Source organism: Humulus lupulus, chromosome 9 (assembly GCF_963169125.1).
Source record: "Humulus lupulus chromosome 9, drHumLupu1.1, whole genome shotgun sequence".
NCBI classification, from domain to species: domain Eukaryota; kingdom Viridiplantae; phylum Streptophyta; class Magnoliopsida; order Rosales; family Cannabaceae; genus Humulus; species Humulus lupulus.
In genome coordinates, this window is record NC_084801.1 from 178,471,811 (window position 1) to 178,498,466 (window position 26,656).

General features: G+C 37.3%; 1 protein-coding gene across 1 annotated transcript; it reads right to left on the reverse strand.

The window, feature by feature from the left end:
• Positions 1-6,525: 6,525 nt before the first annotated feature.
• Positions 6,526-9,840, reverse strand: LOC133801321 (uracil phosphoribosyltransferase). The gene is made up of 12 exons (XM_062239489.1): positions 9,651-9,840; positions 9,430-9,525; positions 9,040-9,118; positions 8,894-8,952; positions 8,604-8,681; positions 8,272-8,353; positions 8,021-8,069; positions 7,805-7,866; positions 7,527-7,594; positions 7,019-7,074; positions 6,890-6,937; positions 6,526-6,796 (listed from the first exon to the last, which is right to left on the reverse strand). The coding sequence occupies exons 1-12, from the start codon at positions 9,786-9,788 to the stop codon at positions 6,745-6,747; spliced, it is 867 nt and encodes a 288-aa protein (XP_062095473.1). The 5' UTR covers positions 9,789-9,840; the 3' UTR covers positions 6,526-6,744.
• Positions 9,841-26,656: the final 16,816 nt, after the last annotated feature.

The following is a 26,656-nucleotide window of genomic DNA, read 5'->3' on the forward strand; positions in this document are numbered from 1 at the left end:
GGAAAAGGCAATTTTTAGGAAGGTAGCAGGACGGGAAGATGGCTTTGACGAAGATGGCGATATGTGTTGTTAAAAGATTTGAGTTTTTTTTTTTCAAATATGGATTTTTGTTCTTCAGATTTGGGTTTTGTTTATGGATTTTTGGATTTGGTTTTTGTATTTTGATTGTATTTTTGTGAGATTTGTAGATTTTTTTACTATTGTATACCTAGATTTTAGAGATTTTGAATGAAAATCAATATATTTGAGTTTATTGTGTTCAACATTTTGAATGGATCTAGATTTTTGTTCATTCATAATTCATTGGAAGAAAATGATCAATATGTTTTTTTGAATTGGTTGAATGTTTTTACGTGTTCTTCATTTTTTTCAAATTTAGTTTTTTAAATTAATTAAAATATGATTTAAGTTTTAATAATAGTAATAGCATGGTTGAATGGTTTTTTTTTTACACATGTGGCGCTAATATGGCAATGCCACATCAGCGAGTGAATAACCATGTCAGCCTTTTATTAGCCACATGAGATAAAACTTAACATAAGTCTCACTTTACATCACGATGAATAGTTCGGGGGGAATTTTTAACGGTTCGAAAAAATCAGGGGGCACAATAATGTATAGGTCATAGTTTGGGAGGCAAAAATCCTAAATAGCCTTATATTAAATTAGTTTTTGGCAATTACCTAAAATTTATTTTTAGCCAATTACCCTATCAAGCACTTATTGTAATGTCCCAAAATCCCTAATGAGGTTTAATGGTTGGATTAGGAGGTCGGGAGTGTCATAATTGATTTATTATGCAATTAGATGATTATATGCTTGATTATGTGAATTATATTATTATATGATGATAAATGCATGCATGTGGGTCCACTTTTCATTATAAGGGCATTTTGGTAATCTAGCCTGTTGATGGCATATTTGTATATTTTCATGCATATTGGTGAATTATGGATGAGGCCACATTATTATGTGGATGTGTTCGAGCTTTTCGGCATGAGACGATCTTAGAATGTAAGTTAGTGGTTTAGTCATAACGGGGTTATTTACTAGGATCGGGGTGAGTCTCGGGGTAATTTGATGCTTAGTACATTACTGGAAATTAAAGGATAATGGGATATGATTTTATTATTATTTGAGAATATTGGGAATAACAAGAATTGGAGGACGTGACGGGAAAGGACGATTTTTCCCTTGGTGGCAGTTAAGGAAATAAATTAGGCATGGGGGCATTTTGATCATTTGACGTTAGGATATATTTGAATTAAGATGGTTGTAGAAGGAAGTAGGTTGAAAACAGAGAATCTTTTTCTATCACTTCTGATCATCTATCTTCCTTTTTTCCTTTGAATTTTTGAAGCTAAGATTGAGGGTTCAAACTTGGGAATTAAGGCTGGAGGTTCTAGGCCAATGTTCAGCCATTGAAGGGGGTGTAATTCTGAGTTGGAGGTAAGATTTCAGCCATGCTTTTTCTGGTTTTTGCTCTGTTTTCTAGTTGGTTTTGAGTTTATAGTTTGATGCTAGTTTTGGGAATCAATGATGTTTTTGGGAAAATTTTGATTGGGTTTTGATGTCTAAGACATGTAGAACTGATTTTTGGGTTCATTTGTGGATTTGGTTGAGGTTTGGGGTCAGTTTTTGAGGTTTGAAACTCAAAGAACACGAAGAGAAAATCTCAGAGTTTGGAAACTCTGGTTTTGGCGCTACAGCGCCCAGTATTGGGCGCTACAGCGCTGGTCAAGGGGGTGGCGGCTCTGTCTGTAGCGCCATAGCGCCTGGAAGGCAGCGCTGCCCTATTTTTCCGAGGCATGCCTTTAGGTACTTTTTAGGGAATTGGCCCGAGGGCTCGGAGGACGATTCCACCACCCTGTTTGGTGGAATTGGAGGTTCTGAGAGCACGGGATTGGTCCCGGGATTAGGTTTCGGAATTCAAACTTATTGAGACACCGTTTATGTTTGTGACTAGGTGACCGCTAAACGCTAAAGGACTAATCGTTCTCAAATGGTCGTTCTTTTATTATTTCACGCTCGAACCAGAGGTAAGAAAACAGCACCCAGTATGTGACATGCATGGTTATTGATGAGGCATGTTGAGTACTCTATATGTGGACATTGATTGCATTGTAAATGCTTAACAATCTTGCTTATCTATGAATGGTTCTAACTTATTTTTCAGAAACGGAAATGGTGTCAGTATTGACTGTGAAGCTGTGACTTATTAGTCAAGTTCGGCAGTGGTATTGAGTACTGGTCGTATGGAATTGAATTATGAGTCAAGAACGGTATTAGCGTGTTTAACGCAAGCCGAAAAGATTAGATCTAATCGACATAAGCATTATCATCATAAACATGAAATGCTTGAGCAACCTTAAGTTCGATGAAAACAAAGCGCTTGTCTAGTCTAAAAGCTAGTTACTTAGAGCCAGAGCCAAAAGGCTAAGGTAACCGACACGTCACATGGCTTGGGAGCGGATCCCCAGAGATTGACTTATTTGCCATCTATTTAAGGAGCAGAACCCTAGAAATGGACTTACTAGTCATCTATACAGGGAACAGATCCTTAGAGGTTGACTTATTAGTCACCTGCATAGTGTGTGACTTAATAGTCACTTATTTGATTGGGCAGCAAGCCCCAGCATGATTACCAGAATCATTAGTGATATTCACTTATCTGATTGTGCTGCAAGCCCCAGAATGATTACTATAATCATTTACTGGTATTGTATACATGCAGTAATAAGTTTTCTTACTAAGCCTTGGCTCACGGGTGCTATGTGGTGCAGGTAAAGGGAAAGAAAAGCTCACCCATCCTTGAGTGGAGAGCTTAGGTGGTGATGTGTACATATGCGGCCGCTTGACCACCACGGCCAAGGTGTTTCTCAGAGGAACTAGGGGTTAACCCTACATTTTTTCGCTTAGGTCGGAGGGTTGTAATTTTTACACTGTAATGATCATTTTGGATTGCAAATAACTTGTAAATGCTTTTATGGGCCCATGTACAGTTTTATAAAATATATCCAGTCCTTTTAATAGAGATTTTTCACCCTGGCCTATTAATAACACTTAGAAGGACGTTTTATAACCTAATGAATCATTTAGCGAGTTAAGCACGGTTTAAAGTTCACAGTAACGGTCTTCGAGTAACCAAGGCGTTACACTTATTCCTCATTGAAGACTATAAATCAAGGGTTTCCCTCTACACTTGTCGTGACGGGCTGTTGCTCCACCGAAACAAGTTTGTAATTAGTGATTCCTCCTCTCTCAAGCTGCCTTTATTACAAGAGTTTCATGCTTCGCCTATCGGGGAACACGCTGGGGTAGAGCGTACCTTTTTGCGCCTTAGTGCCAATTTCTTTTGGGCTGGAATGAGAAAGGATGTACAGGAGTTTGTTGCTTCTTGTTTCACTTGTCAAACGATTAAGTATTCTACTACTGCCCCCTACGGCTTACTTCAACCTTTAGAGTTACCGGAACGAGTTTGGGAGGATTTAGCCATGGATTTTATCGTGGGTCTCCCTCATTCGCAAGGCTTCACATCGATTTTGGTGGTATTGGATCGCTTCACTAAATACGCTCATTTTGGAGCATTGCTTACTCATTATACAGCCACTAAGGTCGCGGAACTTTTTTCCACAATGGTCATTCGCCTCCACGGTCTTCCTCGCTCTATTGTTTCTGACTGTGACCCTATTTTCACTAGCAACTTTTGGCGAAAGCTTTTCGAGCTCATGGGCACTCGTCTTAAACTGAGCACATCTTACCATCCACAAACGGATGGTCAATCGGAGGTGACCAATCGGTATTTGGAGCAGTATCTCCGAGCTTTCACATCTGAATACCCCAAGCAATGGAACCAGTTTTTGAAGTGATGAGTACCATTACAACACGAGTCACCATTCTTCAATCGGTATGACTCTGTTTCAGGCCGTATATGGCAGACCTCCTCCTTCTATTCCCATGTATACACGCGGTAGCACCTCTGTTCAAGCCATTGAGGATGAACTACTATCTCGGGATGCCTTACTATCTCACCTGAAATTGAATTTGCAGCGAGCTCAACACCGAATGTGTCAGCAACAAAAAGAGACGTCACATTGAGTTTGCTATCGGTGATCTCGTGCTCAAAAAGTTACAACCGTATAGGCAGACCACCGTGGCTCATCGTCTGAATGCTAAGTTATGTCGAAGGTATTTCAGACCGTTCTCAATTGTGGCACACGTTGGCCCTGTTGCTTATACTCTTGACCTGCCTCAACACAGCCGCCTCCATCCTACTTTTCATGTCTCGTTACTCAAGTCGTTTATTGGACAACAACCAGTGCAACATTACCCACTGCCTGAACTGCAACGAGGACACCAACCCTTATTGTTACCCATTGCCATCATCTCCAGTCGCACGCTACATCAAGGCAAGAAGACCATCCCACAGGTTCTGGTTCAGTGGTCTCACAGTCCTTTTGAGGATGCCACGTGGGAGGACTTTGCTCCATTTTGTAAACTGTATGGATTGGAAGACCTTGAGGACAAGGTCAGTTTTGAGGGGGAGAGTAGTGATAGCCAAGCCCATGTCACCTTGGACTCCAAAGCAATTCAAGCCCAAGCCCAAGCCCAAGCTTGGTCATGTGATGCAGCCCATGCTCCTAAGGCTACTGAAGTGCAACAAAATAATACAGCAAGAAGAGAAGAGGATGTAAACAAAGAAGAACAGCTAAGAGAAGCCACGCGTGGGAAGAGAACACGCGCACCCCCGAGATGGATGAAGGATTTCGTGATGGCCAGGTCGCGTTGAGCTGGGTCGGATGGAGCATAACCAATTTCTATTACATTTCTCTTATGGCAATTTGCCTTGTTTGCTTAGCATATAAATATCATTGTAAGATTGTGGTGACTTTTATCTTGAATGAATGAGTAATTTGAAATACCCAGGAGATTTGTACTGTGTCAAAGAGTTCTAATTGCTATTATATAATTATATATTTAATTACATTACTCGTTTCTAAATTCAAGAATTAGTAATGACGCGAAAAGGTCAACTCGTTTTTATTAACATATCAAATATTGAAGTAGTCTAAAACTTCCCTCCATAAAAACGAGTATTGAAACTTTTTTATTTAATCTTAAAGTGGTACTATAAAACAAGAGAAGTGCCTTGTATATTTTGAGAGTTATTATAACGTACATGTAAAGGAAAAATGACAGGAGGAGTACCCTTACCCTTTATCATAATACCCGTAGTTTTCTTCTCAATCGTTATTCTGTCTATAGTTTTAAGAATTATTTGCCCAAGACGTCTAAATGAATTTAATGGTAAAATGAGGACTAATAATTGGGATAGCGGCTTTGGAGGTGGTGGTGATGGTGATGACGGCGGTGGTGGTTGCGATGGCGGTGGTGGTGGTGGCGGTGGCGGTGATGGCGGTGGTGGTGGTGGCGGTGGGGGCGGAGGTGGTGGTGGCTGTGGGTGAGCATTGCACACAATGTAATTTTTTTATTTCATGTATTTGTTACGTACTTAAATTGAATTTGTTATGTATATTCTAATAAATAAAATCTTACATTGTAAATTTGTAATAATATACATTTTTTTATTTCAATGTATTTTCAATAATAAATCTACAATGGCCGTAATGTTTTAATAAAATATATTTTTAAGTACATAAATTATATATACCAAACAATTAATGTAATCACATACTGTCACTCACCAGACAACATCCAAAACTTCCAAGTCGAACCATGCATCAATTACAAAATAGCTTGAATATCTCTTCAATATAAAAAGTGTAGATAAAGAAAAATCTTGGTCTATCAAGATATATTGAGTTTTCTGCAAATTTTTATGTTTTAGATCTAAAATATTGTGAAAAAAATTGTAAAAAAAACCAAAAAATCATGCACAGAACTATTTGAAATGCATAAATTAGTATTTTAATTGATAAGGGATGGATGGTGTCCAAAGAATAAAGGTAACCCAAGAAAGAAGACGGATAGAGACTAAAAAAATGATAAGGGTATTTTTAAAAATCAAACAAATACTAACATTATTTTGAAATGATGTTAAAAATGATATTTTTTGTATATATATGCACATACATTATGCATTAATACTCAAATTTCGGACATAATAAAAAATAAGTGGAAATTACAACCCATATAACTTTTTTTACCCTTTAATTATTTATATAGAAATTTCACAATGTTTATGTTTCTCCGGTTTTTTTTTCCAAATATTTGGCTTTAAGATTCCCTCCTAAATGTATAAATTAACAAATAAGCTATAGTTGTATGATAGAAAATTAGGAAACTTAACACACAAAAAAAATGTGTATGTTCTTTTAAAAATTAAGTTTCTAAAACTTACAAATATAATAAAACCGTATTTATAAAAAAATCCTAAAAAAATACATAATAAAACCACTGGCCCGAGTTGAATTTGTCATTAGGACAAGTAGCATAGACATGGCCCTTTCCAAAGAAGAATCTTCTTAGGAAGTTCACATAGTTCTAAGATGAAATCAAATTGCATACCACAAGAATACTTTTCAATTACTTTCAGTAATCAAATTGTCCATAACAAACTATGTCAAGAATAATAACTTTCTACACAAATTTAAAACCCTCTCTCGATTTGTTTCTCAATTTCGTTTAAAATGCTGCTCATTAGCATAATAAAAAAAATCAGCTAATTCCTGGCTAATGATGGCCTCAACAAAACAAAATTGGAAAAATATTACAATTAACAAATTATGTACCGAAGCAGCGGTCTCCTGCATCTCCAAGTCCAGGAATAATGAACCTGAAATCAATACAAGAAAAACAAAGAATTGTTAGGCGGTACCAAAATAATTAGATGAACCATAGAGGTCTAAAAACGAAAGGAGACACTTACCCTTTGTCATTAACGGTGGGATCGATGATTCCAGTGTATACTTGAAGCCTGAAACAAGCAGACAGAAATCTGAGGAATGATGACTGTAATTTAAGTCGTAAAATAGGATTACTCTCTCCAAATAATTACCCTGGAAAAGTCTCGCTCAGCTTTTGAAGCGCCGGAGGGGCAGCAACGGCAGATATCTGTAATGCATCAGCTTCTTTTAGTTGAGACTACAGATCAATGATATTAACTAAACAATATCTCAAAACTTTACACTTCCAAAAGGCCAAAGGTAATGTTTGTTAGCCTTTAGAGCGTAGAGTGTCTTAACATAAGCCACATTGATAAAAAAAAACAGAACAGTTGGTGTATAAATGTCTCTGCAGTCTGTACCTCCAAAGGATGGTTGAGATTTTCAACGTTATTAGTGTTCTTCTTCCCACTTTATTAATTTATTTATTTAATTTGTTCCTCCCTTCATCACTTTCACCACTACTTTATATGTAAAGCAGCGAAAGTTCAAGATCAAGATATTTTCAGAGAGTTCATATACAAACTCATTTCCAACTCCATTAAGCAAAAAAATCCAAAATTATCAACTATGAAAATAAACTCGACAGAAATAGTAAAGAATAAGTTGTAGATATGTTACCACTTTAATTTGACTGTTCTCAACCCCACATTCCTTTATCAGGTTGAGAGCTGCCACTATTGTGCCACCTACGATTCAATACAAAGAGATGCAAAATAGTTTGAAAATCAGGTGCTGTAATATGCAACCAACTATCTTAAACCTAAACATAGAGATCATTTTAAACACATTGTATATAAGCTACCAAATTTTAAAATCGTCATTGAGCAACAGAGATTCCTAAATCCAATTTTAATGGAAATAAGCATGAGAATTATATTGAGCCATCAAATTCATACCTGTTGCTAACATAGGATCAACTACAAATACTCGAGAGTCTTCAGGAAATTTTTCCGGTAGCCTGTAGAAGAAACAAAGTATTTATAAGAAACCTACTCCAGTACAAAGAACTAAAATTGTTTGTACGTAATGAAATGGCTATTTTGACATTTCATGAAAAATAAGTAATAGAAAACAGAAATTAATGAAACATAACTCTGACAGGAAACTCTTACTTGTTAAGATATATTGATGGTTGAAGTGTCTCCTCGTCTCTGATCATCCCTTAATATGCAAAAAATAAAAAATAAATGTTTGGTAATGAAATTAAATATCAAATTTCCAGATGAATAGAAAAATGCAGAAGAACTGGCTGAGTTCCAGAGGGAAATGCTGACTAGTGAAATTCTAACATAAACTATTAAAAAAACATTCAACTCATCTAGAACTGTAATGATATACGTGATGTCAGTATGAATTTTCTTACCTAGATGATATGTTTTTGTTGCTGGCAAAATTGATGATGCATGCTCTGCTAGAGCTAGACCAGCTCTTAATATTGGAATAACCTGCAGAACTAAAAGGGGAGATAAATACTTGATAACATATGCATAGTGCATGGTCAATTATCATAGTAGGCGCATAAACCAACCACAGATAAACTAAGCTTTTCCTCACACTCATGAATACAACTATAAAATGCAACGAATTCACTAGGAGAAATGACACTCCCAGAAACAATCATCATATGCAGGAAACAAATTAGATATTACACAATAACAATTACAGAAAAGAGAGAGAAAGAAACATTATACTAACCGCTACAGGCTCTCTTGGGTCTATGAACTCAACCGTTGCAACATCCATTGGTGTCTGAATCTCTCCCACTACGGTAGGCTGACATCCATAGAACACACAGGTATATCAGAAAAATATTCCCAAATATAATGAACCAAAAAGAGAACTCCTAACAGCAATCTAAAATGGAAAAGAACACATGTCGGCTTCATCCCAAGTTTAGGGGTGTGAAAAAAACAGTAACAAGTTTTCATACGGGACAAACAGTATTAAACAAAAACAAAAAATAAATGATGATTCAAGCAACTAACCAACCAATCCCTTGCGGCCTCATACATAAGTAGTCTCCCCAACTCAGCCATAGCATTTCCTACATTTAAAGTTTAAAGCATTCTAATTACAATTACATTACACTTCACTTCACATCACACACTTATCTAAATATATATTTACTTACTGAAAATGGGAGAAGGGGTCTGCTCATTTCTTAAAACCGAAACCCAATGCTTAATCAATGGATGCGGCGGTACATACACCTGGACAATTAAATAAACAATGAATTGATATATCCATCGAATTTTAATTACCAATAAACACTATCAACAAGATTGATTTGTGCGTCCAACCCAATTGTTAGTTCCTCAAGGCAAACATATTCCTTAGAACACAAATTTATTCGAGCTTCCCAAAAATTTTATAATCAAATAACACCAACCAAAAACAAACAAAACAAAAAGTACTTAAAAAATTTCATCTTTGTTGTTTTTATCCTACATTGTATTCTGGGTCGTTTTCTAAAAAAATAAGATAAAACCCTGAAAAGGGTTTAGAGTAGGAGTGAACTAACAAGCATTCGTTCCTCCGAAATGGGTTTTTTCTCTCCGGTGGCCATGTGAGACTTCACGACAACAAAGCTGCGACGCCTAGGAATGAAATACGAGACCTGCACGCATAGGACTCCGGTTCAAGAGAACTCGCATACGACCCAATTATAATTAAAGGGGTTTATTTCGTTAATTAAGGGAAGAAATTCGAAAGTAACAAATAATTAAATTTAATGAGAATTACCTTTTTGGGATTAGGTGAGGGATTTGTGGGAAGGAGGTTATATAGGCGAAGATTACTAGGGTTATGGGGATGACATGATGATGCAAAACGACGCGTATCAGAAGGGCACCGGAGAGAGAATTTAATGCAGCACGCCATGGATTCGAATTCGTTCTTGGAGAGAGAAAGAGAGAGGTGCACAGTATTTTCGAGTGGGTTGAGAAAGAGGATGAGTCTCTCTCGGATGTAGCAGATTGGGCTCGCTTTCTCAATTGGGTTTTTAATCTGAGGCCCACTCATTAGTTCTTACAAAAATACCATCAGGCCTAATGTTTTTACAATTATACGATTTTTTCTGAAATCAAAATTTCTCAATTGTAACAAATCAGCAATAGTGACCGATTTTTTTTTTTTTTTTTGTATAATCTTTTCCACATTCGAGCTCATTCCCAGCTACATTTGTGAAAGGAAAAAAAATTGTTGATAACATAAATGAGTTTTGTATTTCCACTATTAAAATCTATGGGACAAAAAAATTAAGAAATTTTTTGAAAAGGTGAGGTGTCTTAGTCAAATAAAAGAAAAATTACACATAACACCATAAATCTTAAAAAAATTTGAAAAATACAGAATTTTACAAAAATTATAAAAATACGGATAACAATTTGTAAAAATTTTATAATTGTCTGTTACAATTTTCTATTTAGTCTGTAAATATTGTTTACAAAATTGTAATATAAGGTTTTGTAAATTTTAGTTACAAATTTGTAGACATTGGTTACAAAAAAACTATATTGTTACAAATTTGTAAATTTTGTTTACAAAAAAAAAATTGTATTTACGATTATGCCACTATGTATTTTTGTAATTTTTTACCGATTCCGTACTTTTAGTATTTTTTTAAATCTTAGGTAAATATGTGAATTTTCCTAATATTAACATATCTAAACAGGTGGATTTTATATCCTTTTTATTATAAATGTGTATAATAATCCACACATAATTATATAAAAATTATAAAGTATAATATTTCGTGCGCAAACTGCTAACAAACACTATTATCTGCCACTATCATTAATCTAACACACACAAAATTCACATACACAACCAAATATTTTTTTATATGATACTGATTCACTACGTTGTCCTCTTTAACTTTCTCATTAATTGAACTCAAAACTCTTACAAAACGCTCTCTTTCAGATTTTAGGTCCTAGCATGTGCGTTATATATATATATATATATATATATATATATATATATGTGTGTGAATTTTTTTAGGTATAAGCATCATAAACAAGTTTGAACTCAAGACTCTTACAAAACGCTCTCTTTCAGATTTTAGGTCCTAGGATGTGCGTTAGGTATATATATATATATATATGAATTTTTTTTTTTTTAGGTATAAGCATCACTTTTGCTCTTATTATAGATGCGTTTTTTATTTTCGTCACTTGGAGAAATTATATTCTATTTTTTTGTATGATGGCGTACATTATAATTATATCAGGCATTCTGTCAATTTTTTATAAATACTGCATAATTTACAATATTGAAATCGGAATTTAAACAGTCAGTTGTACACGTGCCTGCTTTTTTTTATATGTGTGATTAAGAGACTGTTTGAACTCTAATTTTGATATTGTACATTATGTCTAATATAATTATAATCTACGTCATCTTACAAAAAAAAAATTAATTATAATTTCTCTAAGTGCCAAAAATAAAAATAAAAACACTCCGACACAATACCATGACTAAAGTAATCCCTACCTAAAAAAAACTTCCTATATATATATGTTTATAATATTTTTGAAACCCTCTTGACCTTTTTTGGTGTTGGCCTATATATGAGTTACTTTGGTGCATTTGTAAAGCTATATACTTGTTCATCGTGGTGGGGTTGGAAAGATATTTTTTGGGCATAATTCAAGGGGAATGATAGGGGGAGACATTGTTTATTATTAAGTAACCAAACATTTATAATTTAATGTGCAGAAAGCAGATTTGGGTCTTTATTCCATTCGGCATTTGATAAATTATCCTATTTAGATACTCATTCTTAAATGTCTTTTATATAGTACTAATAATTAATAATGGTTCATGCTACTACTAGAATTGTTTACTATATTCTTCATTCAATGAATATATGGGATGGTCCACAATGTGTTATTGCTTTTTGTCTATTCCAGTTGGTGGAAGGGATGAGTCTTATATTTATCTCATATGAATGAATTAATAATAAAAACATTTGATGAGTTATTGTACGAAGTTAGTTTTGTTTTGATTCTTTTTATTGCAAAAACACTCTTTAAATTATTATTGTTTTGTGATTTTTTTTATATTTTTATATATTATAAATGTTAGTTTAACAGAAATTGTTAGTTTTCATTAGATTTAATATTTTTTTTATTATTTTCTAACACCGTTAGTTTTAAACTCATCTAAATAAAGTAAATAAAATTTTAAAAATAATAAAGTCATTTAAATAAAGTAAATAAATTGAAAAATAAAAAATAATAATAAATGAGTCATAGTAATTTCTCGTCACATGTTTTAAATTTGTATTTAAATTACTTTATCAATTATGTTTTAAAAACTATAACCAAAAAATATTTATGTTTTAAATTTATTATTATTATTTATTTATTTTGTCACTTAATATATTTTGTTTATCCAAGCATATGTAATACTGATGTAAGACATAAATATACATATTTCTTATTTCAATTGTTCTAGCTATTAATTAAATAATATATATTTATATATAAATTTTGTTCACTTTAAAAAAAATAATTAAATAAATAAAATTTGATCAAATAATTTTTTTAAATTCATACTTTTAATTTAGATTTTCTTAATATTTTATTATATTGAATATTTTTTCTAAAAGAATATTAGAAAAAATAATTTAATTTTAAAATTAAAATCACCATATATAATATATAAATCAAAACATAAAAATACCAAAATGTAAATTATTATGAACACTAAATTTCAAACTAATAAACAACATCAAATAATTTACTTTGAAACTAGAATTCATCATATTTTTATTTGTTAAAAGTGTGTATATAACAGATTCTTAGTTTAACGATTATTTTAAATAAAAATTATGATATTAGTTATTTCTTTTAAAATTATAGACAATGTTTTGCCTTAATTTTTTTTAAATATGTTTGTGTCATTCTTTTATAATATATGACATTATTTATTTATTTAAAATTTAAATGATAATTAAAAAATATAATAATTTATAAATAAAACTAAGCAAATGTACATTGCACGTTGCTTATACCTAGTATTTAATGCTAAAGGACATTAATGGTGCATGTTGACGATGTTTTCCGTCAACTAAAAACAAGAGCAATTAAGCGAATGTATAGTTTAGCAAGAAAATAAAATGAGAGATTTTTATGTGGTTCAGCATTTAAAATCTGCCTACGTCCACAAGTCACTTTTTATTAAAGCATTTTTAGAGCAATTTCACAGAGCATTTCTCAGTACCAAATAGTGTGTCCGTACAAATGATTAAACCCAGGCTATTTATAGACCTAGTTACAAGAATTCCCCCTTAATCTTATGGATATTCTGATATACATATCAGGTTTGAATTTGAAATACCAATTGGTTAATTAAAATACAATCAATTGCATTAATTGTGGATAAATATCCCTAAACAATAGGGTTGATTACAATGTTTGAATTAAATCCCCATGATTATAGGGATTTCCTAACAGCACCTCCGTGTATTGATTTAATGCGTCTTCAAGCTTGGACGCTGCTGCAGCGCACTTTTTGAGATCATATGTAGATTCGAGCTCATCATTCCAGCTGTCGTTACCTCTTTGCCTGATTGGTCTTTCAAACTCATCTCTCGGAGGAGACTCTTGTTGCATTCGAGCCTGCAACTCATGCTCGAAATGCAAATGATATGGATCTTTGGAATTTCACGTATATTTGTACAAGTATAATGTTAATACTTATTAAATCCGAGCTTACACCTTACAAGCCTACATTTCGAGGTTGTTTTATTTATTCTTGAAATTTAGGTGTAACATTTTGCCCCCTCAAAAGTGTTGGTTCGAATCCTATGAGAAGGAAACTTTTGAACTTCACTTTCGAAAAACATGTCCACCTACCACACTCGAGTGTGGACACGTGCCAACATAGGAATGGATGCTAAGAGTGCTCGAGTACTCTCTTTCTGCACACGTCTTTTCCTATTCCCCTTTATGCCACCAATATTCGAGATTAAACATGGCCCATTGCATCACGTTTTATTTCAATTCAAGGGCTCAGATCCCCCCCCCCCCTCGAATGCCACATTTTTGCCTATTTAAACCCCTTATTCATCTTATTCATCTTCATTTTTTACTCTCCCAACTTTCAGAAAAGAATCACGAATTAGAGCTCCAAATCCTTGCATGTTCTCCAAGCTGAAAAAATAAAGCAACCTTCAATTGTTTGGTTCCATAGGATCATTCCTGCTTGCGACTTTCCAATCAACGATCCCTTCATTTCCACTATCGACTTTTTGTAAGTTTTTCGAACCTTATTTTTTTTGTGTACCGTTCTTTTAGTTTTCATGCATGAGAAAATTTTCTCAGTTTTTGTTGTACTCTTGAAATCTTCTCTGTAAAAGGGAGTTTTTGATCTGTTTTGGTGAGCATTTGTAGTTAATGAAGACCTATTTAGGAAAAAAATTTGGTAAAAACCTGGTGAAAATGGCATCTTTTTTAGGTTATAGGTTTCATGTAGTACAAGAAATAGAGTTTTAAAAATAGGATTTTAATGCCCACAAACCGATGATATCCCTGTTTTGGGTAACTTCCTGTCTCTTCCTAGAAATTCGAGATACCCCGAATTGGAAATAACTGTCCCACTCTCACGTAGATCTACTCTTGGTGCCCCGAGCTTATAATAGCTTGGTTATCGCAATCGAGTAGCCTCGCCACCTCGAGTCTTCGTGCTCGAATTACTCTATCTCGTTATCAAGATATTTTCATTCTATTATTTCTAAGTGATGGGCCCTCCCCCTTTTCTTTCTTGTTAGATGATGCAGTCTCTGGAGAATCGGTGGGGGGCTGAGCTTAAAATCCCTTACCATCCACCTTCTCCTCAAGTTGAATCTCCATTTTCTCAAAATAAACGGCTAATTCAGGAATACGAGGAGCAGCTCGAACGTGGAGGCATTCGAGCTCACTTCAGGCGTCAAATTATCGAGGTTGAAGAAGGAAAGAGAAGGAGACTATGGTTTGCCGTGTATTCTGATATGGACTTTGAGATCCGTCTGATCCCCTTAGATCCCAAGTGTAGGGTTACCATAGCATTGCCCCCAGGCAGGCTCTCCTTCGAATTTATGGAGAGCACATCAAACCAGTCAAATAGCCCCCAAAGTTTCTTCTACCCCAGCCTCAGAGAGTTCTTTCTTCGAGGTAGAACATTACCAGAGCTCTGTTACCTCCACAAGGCAGACTTTGGACATTCTATTTTGCCATGGACTAAAGTTGTCCAGAAAATTGGTGTGTCGGTTTGCCAGCTCCGGCGAAATGTGTTGTTTTGCTCTGGGTGAAGATGGCCTGAAGATAAAACTTAAGCTCGTGGCCTGGAGTCGCGAGCATATGCGAGCTGGGGCATTACTACCCTTAAAGGAGTACTTCAAGAAGTTCACCAACTACATCAGTATCGCCCCCTTTAAGCTCTAGTCCAACTATATAGGGTCCTAGTGGCATTGAAGTTACTATAACATGAGAAGAATTGGGATGGACCCTCGGCATATGAGCTTCTATATCTCTTTTGCCTGAAAAGCAACCTTTCCCGAGCTCACAGTGGGGATGGATTCTATATCTTGTCGAGCTATCTAAGGGAGAAGTGGTTGTTCGATGACATACCTAATCACCCTCCAAACTTCAAGACCATCTTCTTCTGGAAAAACGGGCTCGATCCGTTTAGATTCCATTCTTTTCAACGAATTTGTAAGTATTTTCTCGCAATTTTGTTCTTGAATTATTTCATCTCGAGCTCGAAATGCTCATCCAATTTACTTGTGCAACCAATTACCACTGCTTGAAGCCCACTAAGGCTGTGAAGGACCACAGGGAAGAAATTTTGAAGTTCCCATATGGTCAACGGTCCTTCAACTACCTCCTACATGGGATATGCTCCGTCTATATGGTCTCCTCGGTGTAGGTGAGTCTACAGATGATGTCACGACTCGTAAGTACGAGAGATGGGAAGATGTCCCTATCTCAACTACCAAGCTCCCCTCCAAAAGGAAGCATTAGAGCTCACGATCTCGAGACTCCATTCCCCGCTTAGTTGAACCTTCGGACTCAAGGATCGAAGCACAAGACAAGGCCTTTCCTGGCCCATCTGATGGAGGTAAAGTCGTGTTAGACATGTCTATGTGGTCTATGACCCTTTTAAAACAAGAGCCCAACGTCATAGTCCTTTTTAATGATCCCTAGAACAATTTTATGAAATGTGCAGGGGTAGATTTTAAGATACATAGGGACAATAGTTGGTTAGGAAAATACCAAACCATGTATAGTGTAAACGATGTTTGGAAAGGGATAGTCGTCCAACATGGGACTAATGACTATAGGGATTTGTCGAGGCTATCCCATACTTATCGAGAAGGAACTCCCTTAGAATTATGTAAAAATAGAGGGATTTTCTAGTCCCCAAGTTCGAGCCAGAGGGGATCTTCCAATTGGGTTTCTTTACTTAGAAGTATGTTCGTAATTTTTACAAACACTTTTGAATACTAATGTATGTTCTTGTAGAGTCCAAGAACTTTACTTACCTAATTGTTTAGTAGTATTATAGTATGTTTAGTGTTATCATTGTTACTTTGGATTTTTGGTTCAGACCGGGAGTTATTTGGACACTCATAGTAGTACTTATAGATTTTCTAAGTTTAACCTATAGTTTAAGAATATTAAGTATAACCTAAGGTTTGATTAATGTGTCTGATATTAAGGATTATATTATTATATTATAAGGTTTAGACATCAACCAATAGGATTTTAAGCACATGTTTTGAATGGTAATTAAGGATTAAGTATTTTTTAGGATTAAATTAAATAAGGGTAAAAGTTTGAATGTATAGGGTCAGTCAGCAGCTTTGAGCACATTGAGGGCTTAGTCAAGGCTGTTTACTCCATTCAAACTCAGCTAAAAATGTGTAAATTCGTGTTTAAATATTCAGCGTATGCCGATATATCGCAGCTATAGGGGGCGATATGTCGCAGCACGTAGATACGGAAAACACGAATCGATGCACGGTCGCCTCGGGAACAAAGGTCCAGGCGATATATCGCCTATAGGGGGCGATATATCGCCTCCACCAGCATGAATTCAAATACATTTGAATTCTTTTCCCTTCAGCCATTCAAACTCCTTCAACAGTCCAGCATCTTCTGAACGAGTCTTCAGCCTCTGCTGAACGATTATTCAAATGATTTTCACTTAAAAGCCATTATTTTTATTCAAGTAAAATCAAGATATTTTCATTCCCAAACTCTATAAATAGGACCTAGTACCCAGCCATTATTCACCATTTGCTCTAAGTTCAGAGGCTGCTAATGTTAAGTGAGTGTGAGAGTGTAAACACTTGGTTTGGGGAAAAACTATAAGCTTAAACATCATAAGCTTATCAAACACTTTGGGAAGTGAGTTCTATAGTATTTCGGTGAAGGTTAGATTGATCTTGCAATCTTTGAGGTAAACCCAAAACTCTAGTTCTTTTCTGTATTTTTATGTTATTTCCTTTCTCAAAACCTTCTACGCAGTCCCCTAACCTTATTCTTATTTTGGCTAGGGAATCCAAGCTTTTAAGCATATAAGTTGGTAAGTATGTTTTCTATGGTTTAGTCTTTCCATCTCTTTCATTTCATCTCCTTTCTTTAGACTTACTCTTTTTTTATGGTTTTAGGAGTGTTCCAACAATCCCAACTCAGTCCATAATCTCGGTAACTTTGGTAAGGAAAATAGGCTAGAATCAACATGTTATGTGATTATGTTATCTATATGTTTTATGTTATTAAAAGTGTTATGATATATGTGTATGTTTGTAGGCTTGGGCATATGACCCATATGACTAACAAGACCCCAAATGGGTTATGGGCATATGACCTACTTAGCTAGTAGGACCCCACTAATCCCATGGGCATATGCTTGTTTAGTCTATGGGACCCCAAGTAATAATGGTCATTATAATAAGTGTATGTTATATGTATTATGTTAAGTCTTTATGTTTTCTTATGAAATTATGTATGTGACTTTGTGTTAGATTTTCCTTACTGGGCATTAGGCTCACTCCTTTCTGTTTATGTGCAGGAAAATAAGTTTAGAGGCGGAAGGATTCGTGACGCTTGGAGAATGTGTATCGATGATGAATGGAGTCAAGGGGCCGAGTGTTATTCGATTCGAGGATATAGTCTCCTTTTATGTTTTTATGGTTTTTATGTGTATTTTCCGCATTATGATGTAATGTCTTTTATTTTAAACCATGTTTTGTTTTAAAAACAATGGGATCCCATAATCCTTCTTAGTATTCTGTTTCTTTGTAAATAACTCTTATTTTTCAAGTTACTCAATAAATTATGGTATTTTTGTAAAAATGTAAGTTTTATGTATAGTTTTGATAATGGTCCAATTAGTCTAGATTAGTGGGTCATTACAGTTCTCATTTTTCAGGCGTGCTTGATTCAAACATTGAGAATCTCCTTAGCCAACCCACCGTCTCGAAGGGTTCAAAGTGGGGCAGGGTATCCTCGAAGACCACTAGGGTTTCAAAGATACCTAAGAGGTCTGGAACTACCCCCGCAACCTCGGATCTTCTCGCAGTCTCCCAAGGTCATGTCGCTATTCCTATAGTGGATCCTCCTCTTCCATAAGTTTTGGTTCCAATTGCTCCAAGCTCGACTGCTCCTCCTCTTCCTGCTTCTGAAAAAGCTCCCAACAAGGGAAAGAAAGTCCACTCTGCTCACACACCAATGCTAGCTCGAAAATGCACCATATCTCCCCACGAGCCTGAATTCATAGTTGACAACGAGGCTGGCACCTCTGGTGTTGAGCTTGGTTCAGAGGCCCTTACCCGTACGAGACGTGCCTGCAAAAATCTCCAAGGTCCTCATTAGGAGTTCTTGAAGGGTTGTGATAATGCCACTACTCTTTTTGATAAGGTTGGAGAGCTGCTTACCTCAGTAAGTATTATTATCTATCGAGTTCGAAACTATTCTTATTCGTCTTTGCTTTCCCTAAATGTTTTTTCTTTATGCAGAGCCTTTTAACTTTCATTCGCTAGTTCCAAATTTTGAGCCATGAAGCAGCCACTAGTCTCGGGCATGTTTATGATGCCAAGGATACTCAAACCCAAGCTGAAGATGCCCTGAAAGAGGCGAGGAAAGAGCTTGAAGAGGTCAGGAAGGAGTTGGACACAAGAACCTCGGAGCTAAAAATGAATTCGTCGGAGTTAGAGACAAAAACACTAGAATTTTCTTCCAAAACAACTAAGCTCGAACGGGTTGAGAAGCTCAACGCCAAGCTCGAGGAGGAAAAGGCCTCCACCTTTGAGGTCATGGAAGGCAAAAAAAACTCATCTTTTGGAATAATTCAAGGCCAAAAAAGACAACACCCTTGACCTCGCCACGTACCGGATTTGGGCTATTAATCCCGACCTTGACACCAGCTTTCTTGCCAGCAAAGAGGAGGAGTATCTGGAGAGATGCTAGGTTCGATTGGAGGAGGAGGCGGCCAAGCTCGAAGCTCAGGAGGTTGTGAAGGCCAAGGACCAAGCTGGATTGGGGGATGTCGAAGCCACCGATCCTTGAAGATTCAAACTGTAACACCCCACATCACTATGGCTGCTTCCTGGAATGATGATTGGCCCTAAAAACCAACACGAGTCTTTCCAGCGTGCTTTGTCCTTACTCGCACGCTTCCTAAGAAAACTTCCCAGGAGGTCACCCATCATGAGACTACTCCAGGTCAAGCACGCTTAACTTTGGAGTTCTCAAGTGATGGGCTACCGAAAAGAAGATGCATATTGTTGGCATAGGTAGTACCCATCAATCCATTTAAGCCATCTTCAACTGTGTAGTCCCATACCTACACAGTCTTAGAATCATCACACTTAACCTTCCCCAGGCGGTGTGGGATTGCACAGCTTTACCCGGTCTTTCCCCCTACGGATCACAGGATACTGACTGTCACACAAACATGGGCTATGACCCATAGTATTATTTGATAATTGTAATTATCATTTTTATGTCCATGGGGCAAAGACAATTTATAGCTCGAGTTTGAGCTATTTTTATTATCTTATGAATGCCTTAACTTAATAGTAGTTTTTATGCTTTTAATTTTCTAGCTTGAAAACTTTTTTGCACATTATCTACTTTTAGCTTTTTGCCTTTATATTATGCATCATATTTCTATATCAAAACATTTCGAGCTTACTACTAAGGGCTTGCTTTTGTACTTGTTTACTCACACAAGTACATGTTCGAGCTTAAGTTCGAACTTCCATATAATTATACATAGTTCATTCGATCGCTCATTTTTGACCTCGTTATATTCAAGGTTGAACACTACTTATACCATGTATTTTTGCTTTTAAAAACACTTATTGGTGTGTAGTCTCATTAGTCTAGTTATTTCTTGCTTAGTGATAGTAACTTACCTCTTCCTCGAATATGGTCTCAAGGTTACAAGGTTGAAACTATTTTGCAAAATATTTCAGTTTTGCCTCAATTTATGAATATTGTTGGTTAATCTAGACTCGTAATGGAGTTATGCTTGTGCTTGGTTATTGGTCCATACACTTATGTTTATTTTTATTTTTGCTATATTTTCGATCTTATGGTATGATTGTATACCACTTATGCCTCCTTAAATTCCTATGATTGAGAAATCTTAGGTTATTGAATATTGAGAGCTTGTGAAATACAATAAATAAAAATAATGAAAATGAATAATATTTTATTAATAAAAGGCCTCGTTAAAACCTTCAAGAGCAAACCCCGTGGGAAAACCTCAAGAAGGGAAAAGAGTGTCTTTGGGAAAATACAAGCTTGGTTACAACTAAAAACATCATTCCATACTTTATTGATAATATGGTAATAGATGTTCAACGTTCCAAGCTCGTGGGACCAATTCTCCATTTAATCGAGCTAGTTTATAGACTCCAGGTCGAATGGTGAATTCAATTTGGTAAGGCCCTTCCCAATTAGGTCCGAGCACACCTAGAGAGGGGCTTGTGTGGCCAAAAATACGCGTGTTAGCACCAAGTCTCCCAATTCAAAGTGTATATCTCGAACCATTTTGTTAAATATCTTGTAGCCTTTTGCTGGTATGCTGTATTTTTAAGCTGGGCTGAATCTCGCTTTACTTCAATTATATCTAGGGATTCTTCAAGTTGGGATTGGTTTGAGTCTTGGTTATATGCTTCACACCTTATAGTAAGAACTTTGACCACAATTGGTAACATCGCCTCGTAGTCGTAGGCTAGGGAGAAGGGTGTGTTCGGTTGAGGTTCGAGCTGTCATCCTGTAGGCCCATCGGACTTGTGGTAATTCTTCTGGTCATCTGCCTTTAGCTTCTTCGAGCCTTTTTGTTATCCCCATAATTTCAGTTTGATGACGTGGCAATCAGAAGTGACAAGTGGCAATGCATGGTCAGTAAAATGGCACATTAATAGTCAATAAATGTGTTGGCTCTTCGGAGTTGTGACAAAGTGATCTGACCGATCTGATAGAATTTATGTCCGACCGATGAAGATTTTTGACTAACCAATCACCTGTCTTGGGCGACCAGTTAAGTGTTTGGCCGACCGGTTGAGTGCATGGCCGACTGGTGAAATATTTGGCCGACCGGTGGTGTGCATGGCTGACCGGTGGAGTGCACGGCTGACCAGTGAGGTGTTTGGCCGACCGGTGGAGTGCATGGCCGACCAGCGAAGTATTTGGCCGACCGGTGGAGTGCATGGCCGACAAATCACCTGTTTTGGCCGACCAGTCGAGTGTTTTGGCCGACCAGTCTTTCTTCAAGGAGTGAAGTTGGTCGACTAGACAGATCATCGTTATGCAAGTGAAGTTCCAGTAACAGCTTCGGCTAGAATTAGTCGTACCTACGCGGGAATCTCTCAGTTTATCCCAAAGAAGTCGCATATTGTTGTATTTTAAATGTTATTATTAATTAAATATTGTGAGAGTAACAGAAATGACTCGGTCAAAGGGAATATCTAATGTACGATCCATGAGCCTATAAATAAATGGCTCATGGCATCATTTTGGGGAGGAGATCTTTTTAGACTGAGAAAAACTCTCTAGTTTGGAGACTTTGGGACTGTTACTTGGGGTATTTTTAGGCCATTTTCTAAGAGAGTTTAGAGAGAGAAACTATGTATTTTTCTACTTACACTTAAGAAATTCAGTTGGCTCAAGTTCATCTGATTTTAAGTGTAGGATATATATCATAACTCCAAGTGGATTAGGCTATTACCAATAAATTGGGGCTGAACCACTATAAAATTATTTGTGTCGTATTTTTCTCTTGAAGGTTCATTGTAGTTTTGACGTCTACTCGTCGTTGGCCAAAATTATGGTCAACACTTTTCTTCATAGAACTTTTGAGATTCTTGTTCACGGCTTCGACCTGTCCATTTGCTTGGGGATGGGCCACTAAGGATAAAATTTTAATAATCCCATTTTTCTCCAAGAATTGTGTGAAAAACTCACTGTCGAACTGGGTTCCATTGTCTGAGACTATCTTCCTTGGCATCTCATACTGCAAATGATGTTCTTCACCACAAAGTCTAGAACCTTCTTCGAGGTGATTGTGGCTAGTGGTTCAACCTCGGTCCATTTAGTGAAGTAGTCTACGACAACTACTGCATATTTGACTCCACCTTTTCCCATTGGTAGGGATCCAATGAGGTTAATTCCCCATAATGCAAATGGACAAGGGAAACTCATCATGGTGAGCTCGGTTGGTGGAGCTCAAGGTATTGAGGCGAACCGTTGACACTTGTTGTAACACTTTACATATTCAAATGAGTTCACCTCTATTGTTGGCCAAAAATATCCATACCTTATTACTTTTTTTGAGAGGTTGTGCCCCCCAGCGTGATCTCCACAAAATCCTTCTTGAATTTCTTCTAGGATTTTCTTAGCTTCTAGTGGGGTTACACATCACAATAACGACATGGAATATCCTCTTATGTACCTTGGTATTTCTTACATCAGTTTCCGGGCCTCGTTCCAGTCTACAGGCAGGTTCCCAGTTTTGAGGTAGTCGATTATATGTGTCATCCAAGTAGGCTACGAGTCTATCATGTCGGCTTCGACCTCGTCAAGCTCTGTTATGCTTGGTTCTGGAAAGAACTACACTGGTACCATGTTGAGTGTGTCAGCCTCCCTGATTGTGGCAAGTCGATCTAGGACATCTGCACTCGAGTTCTGTTCTTATGATTCATGCTCGATCACATAGAATTCGAATTGTTCAAATGCCTCTTTGACTTTTTCCAGGTATGCTGCCATCTTAATACCCCCAAGCCTGGTACCTCTCCTAACACATGGTTGACTACTAACTAAGAATCACCATAATAGTGTATGGCCTTAGCTTTCAGCTCGGAAGCTACTCGGATCCCTGCTAACAGTGCCTCATATTCAGCCTCATTATTTGTAGCCTCGAAGCCAAATCTTAAGGCTGAGTGAAACCTGTTTTCTAATGGAATTATTAGGATAATGCCTTCCCCCGATCCTGTCTCATTGGAGGATCCATCAACATAAAGTTTCCATAGCTCACGAGCTGGGGTTATGACTTCTTCGTTGGGGATTCATGTACATTTGACTATAAAGTCAGGCAAGGCCTGACCTTTTATCGTCGTTCTCAAGTGGTATGTGATCTCGAACTGCCCGAGTTCAACCACCCACTTTAATAGTCTTCTGGATGCTTCAGGTTTCGCTAATATCTGTCTTAGTGACTGATCAGTCAGCACATGAATGGGGCGCACTTGAAGGTAAGGTCAAAGCTTTCGAGACGCATGAACTAGGCATAGTGCTAGTTTTTCCATCAGTGATATCTCGATTCAGGTCCCAGTAATCTTTTACTAACGTAGTAGACTGGTCTTTGTACTTTCTTATCCTCCCGAATAAGTGTTGCACTAATTGCATGCTCTGTTGCAGTAAGGTATAAATACAATATTTCCCCGTGACTGGTTTGGATAAGATTGGTGGCTCAGCAAGGTGCTTTTTAAGAGCCTAGAAGGCGAGCTCGCACTTGTCTGACCACTCAAACTTCTTTCTCCCGCTCAAAAGATTAAAGAATGGTAGACACTTGTATGTGGATTTTGAGATGAACCTACTCAAAGCCACCATTCGTCCCGTTAAACTCTGGACGTCTTTATGCTTTCAAGGTGAAGGCATGTTGATTAATGCTTGGATCTTATCTAGGTTCGTCTCAATGGCTCAAGCATTCACTATAAATCCTAAGAACTTTCCCGAAGATACCACGAATAAGCACTTTTGTGGGTTAAGTCTCATGTTATACTTTTGAAGTATAGCGAAGCATTCTGTGAGGTCATCAACATGGTTATTATTGTGTTTGGACTTGACCAGCATGTCTTCCACATACACTTCCATGTTGTTTCCAATCTGTTTGTCAAACATTCTATTTACCATCCTTTGGTACATCGCTCCAGCATTTTTGAGCCCGAAAGGCATTACGTTGTAACAGTATAGATATTTGTCCGTCACGAAACTCATATGCTCTTGGTTGGGTGCATGCATTGCTATTTGGTTATATCCAAAATATACATCCATGAACGACATAATATCGTGACCCAAGGTTGCATCAATGAGTTGGTCGATTCGAGTCAACGAAAAAGAATCTTTCAGGCATGCCCTGTTGAGGTCTGAATAATCGATGCAAGTTCGCCACTTGCCATTCATTTTTGGGACCAGTAATGAGTTAGCTACCCATTCTGGGTAGAAAGCATCTCGAATAAATAGATTTGCCTTCAATATGTCGACCTCCTCTTTCAAGGCCTTTTTCCTCTCGTCGTCGAGGAGTCTCGCTTTTGTTGTTTAGGAGGGAAACTTTGGTCGATGTTTAGTATGTGGCTTATAACATTGGGGCTAATCCCAATCATCTCTGAGTGTGACCACGCAAATACATCCTGATTTTCTCTCAGGAAGCGAATTAATTGTTATCTCGCTTCCTTTGTGAGGTTCTTCCAAATTTTTATTACCTTGGTGGTTCCTTATCATCGAGCTCTTCAATAGGACCGAGATTGTCATTGTCTTATCCTATTCTGGGGTCGATTTCTAGGGAGATCCATCTCCTGTTTTCAGCTCCTAGACGTACCTCTTCTGAGCGTTTATGCTCGCCCCTGTGATGTGAGGTCCCCCTGCGATGGTTATCACATCTTCTCTATCAATTGAGGGAGGTCGATTATCTTCCCTTGCAGGTGGTGCCATGGTTTGTTGGGCAGGTTGAGTCAGAGATGCGCTTTGATTTGGCGGAGCCTGGGCTTGATTCTTATTTCAGACATACTGTCCGAGGTAGCCTCTCGAGATTAGTCATTCAATCTCATCCTTGATTTTCCTGCATTCCTCTGTCGGATGTCTCTGTGGAATTTGCGAAACTTATTCAAATTCCTCTTCTACGCTGATGTTGCATTCCTTCAGGTCGCTTTAATGGGATCTGATTTTCATTCACGACAAATATATTTTCCCGAGTGTATATGAGCTCGGTATACATGATGTATATGGATAAATGCTTATCTACTTTCTTATGTTTACCCCCGTCTGCCTCTGGGTTATTTCCCTCATTCTTCTTTCTCTTAAAAGAATTGTCTCCCGAAGGTTGTGTTGCGGATGGCGTGGCCAAGTTCGTAGCTGAGTTAATGTTGGCCGTTGTAGTTATTGAGGAGGGAGGAGCCAGTTTAAGTGTTGACCTCGCATCTTCTACATTGACGAACCTCTGAGCTAGAATGGTGAACTCGGTTATCATTCTCACTAGCTTCCTTTATATATCGTCCCAAAGGGGACTTCCTAGTAGTACTCCGGCTCGCACTGCCATGAGGTGACCACTATCATCAACGTTGCGAGCTCAGGTTGCCTCTATATTAAACCTTGCCAAGTAACTCTTTAACGATTTTCTTGGATGTTGCCTTATATTTGTCAAGGAGGAAGCCTTGGGCTTGATGCTTTTCGCAACCTGGAATTATTTCTTGAATTCTTTAGAGAGTTGTTCCCATGACGAGATCGAGTGCCTTCAAAAATTTTCAAACCAACTCGTTGTTGGTCCAGTGAGTGTGGTTGGGAAGAGCATGCATCTGAGCTCGTATCCGACATTGCTAGGTCTCATTACTGTATTGAAGGTGATCAGGTGGCTGCCTGGGTCGGTAGTCCCGTCGTAAGGTGCCACTTGAGGTATCTTGAATCCATAGGGGAAAGGCGTGCTCAAGATATGTGGAGCAAAGGGCTTGAGCTCCTCATCTGAGTCATAAGCCTTGTCCTTGTTTTTCCCTTCTTGAAGAAGCCTGAACGCTTCCTCGAGTTGGTTAGTTCTTTCTTGAACTGATTCCACCAGAATGGGAGCCTGTACCACTGAGAGCTGGTTATTGTTCACACAAATTCCAGCTCCTTGTTGCAATATAAGGTTATATTAATTCTTGTACACAGGCTGTAAGGGCTCCCTTTGAGCATTTAAATGTACCCTCGGGTCTAGGTTTGACTGGTTGAATTGCCCCCGGTTCTAGTTCAGATGATCTCGAAGATCTAGATGGTCATTCAGATAGTTCTCGTAATATCTAGGTTCGATGTTATAGACATTCACCGACCTGCAATAATCCTAGCTTCCCTCAAGGAAGCTAACAATTCTTTGTGGTTGATGTTGTTGTTGTGGAGCTTGTTTTCGAGGTGGATTATTCACGTGCACCCTAACTCCGGTAGCACGTGACCTCGACACATAACTTCCCGATGGCAGGGGTGGTCTAGCCTGTCTATATCCTT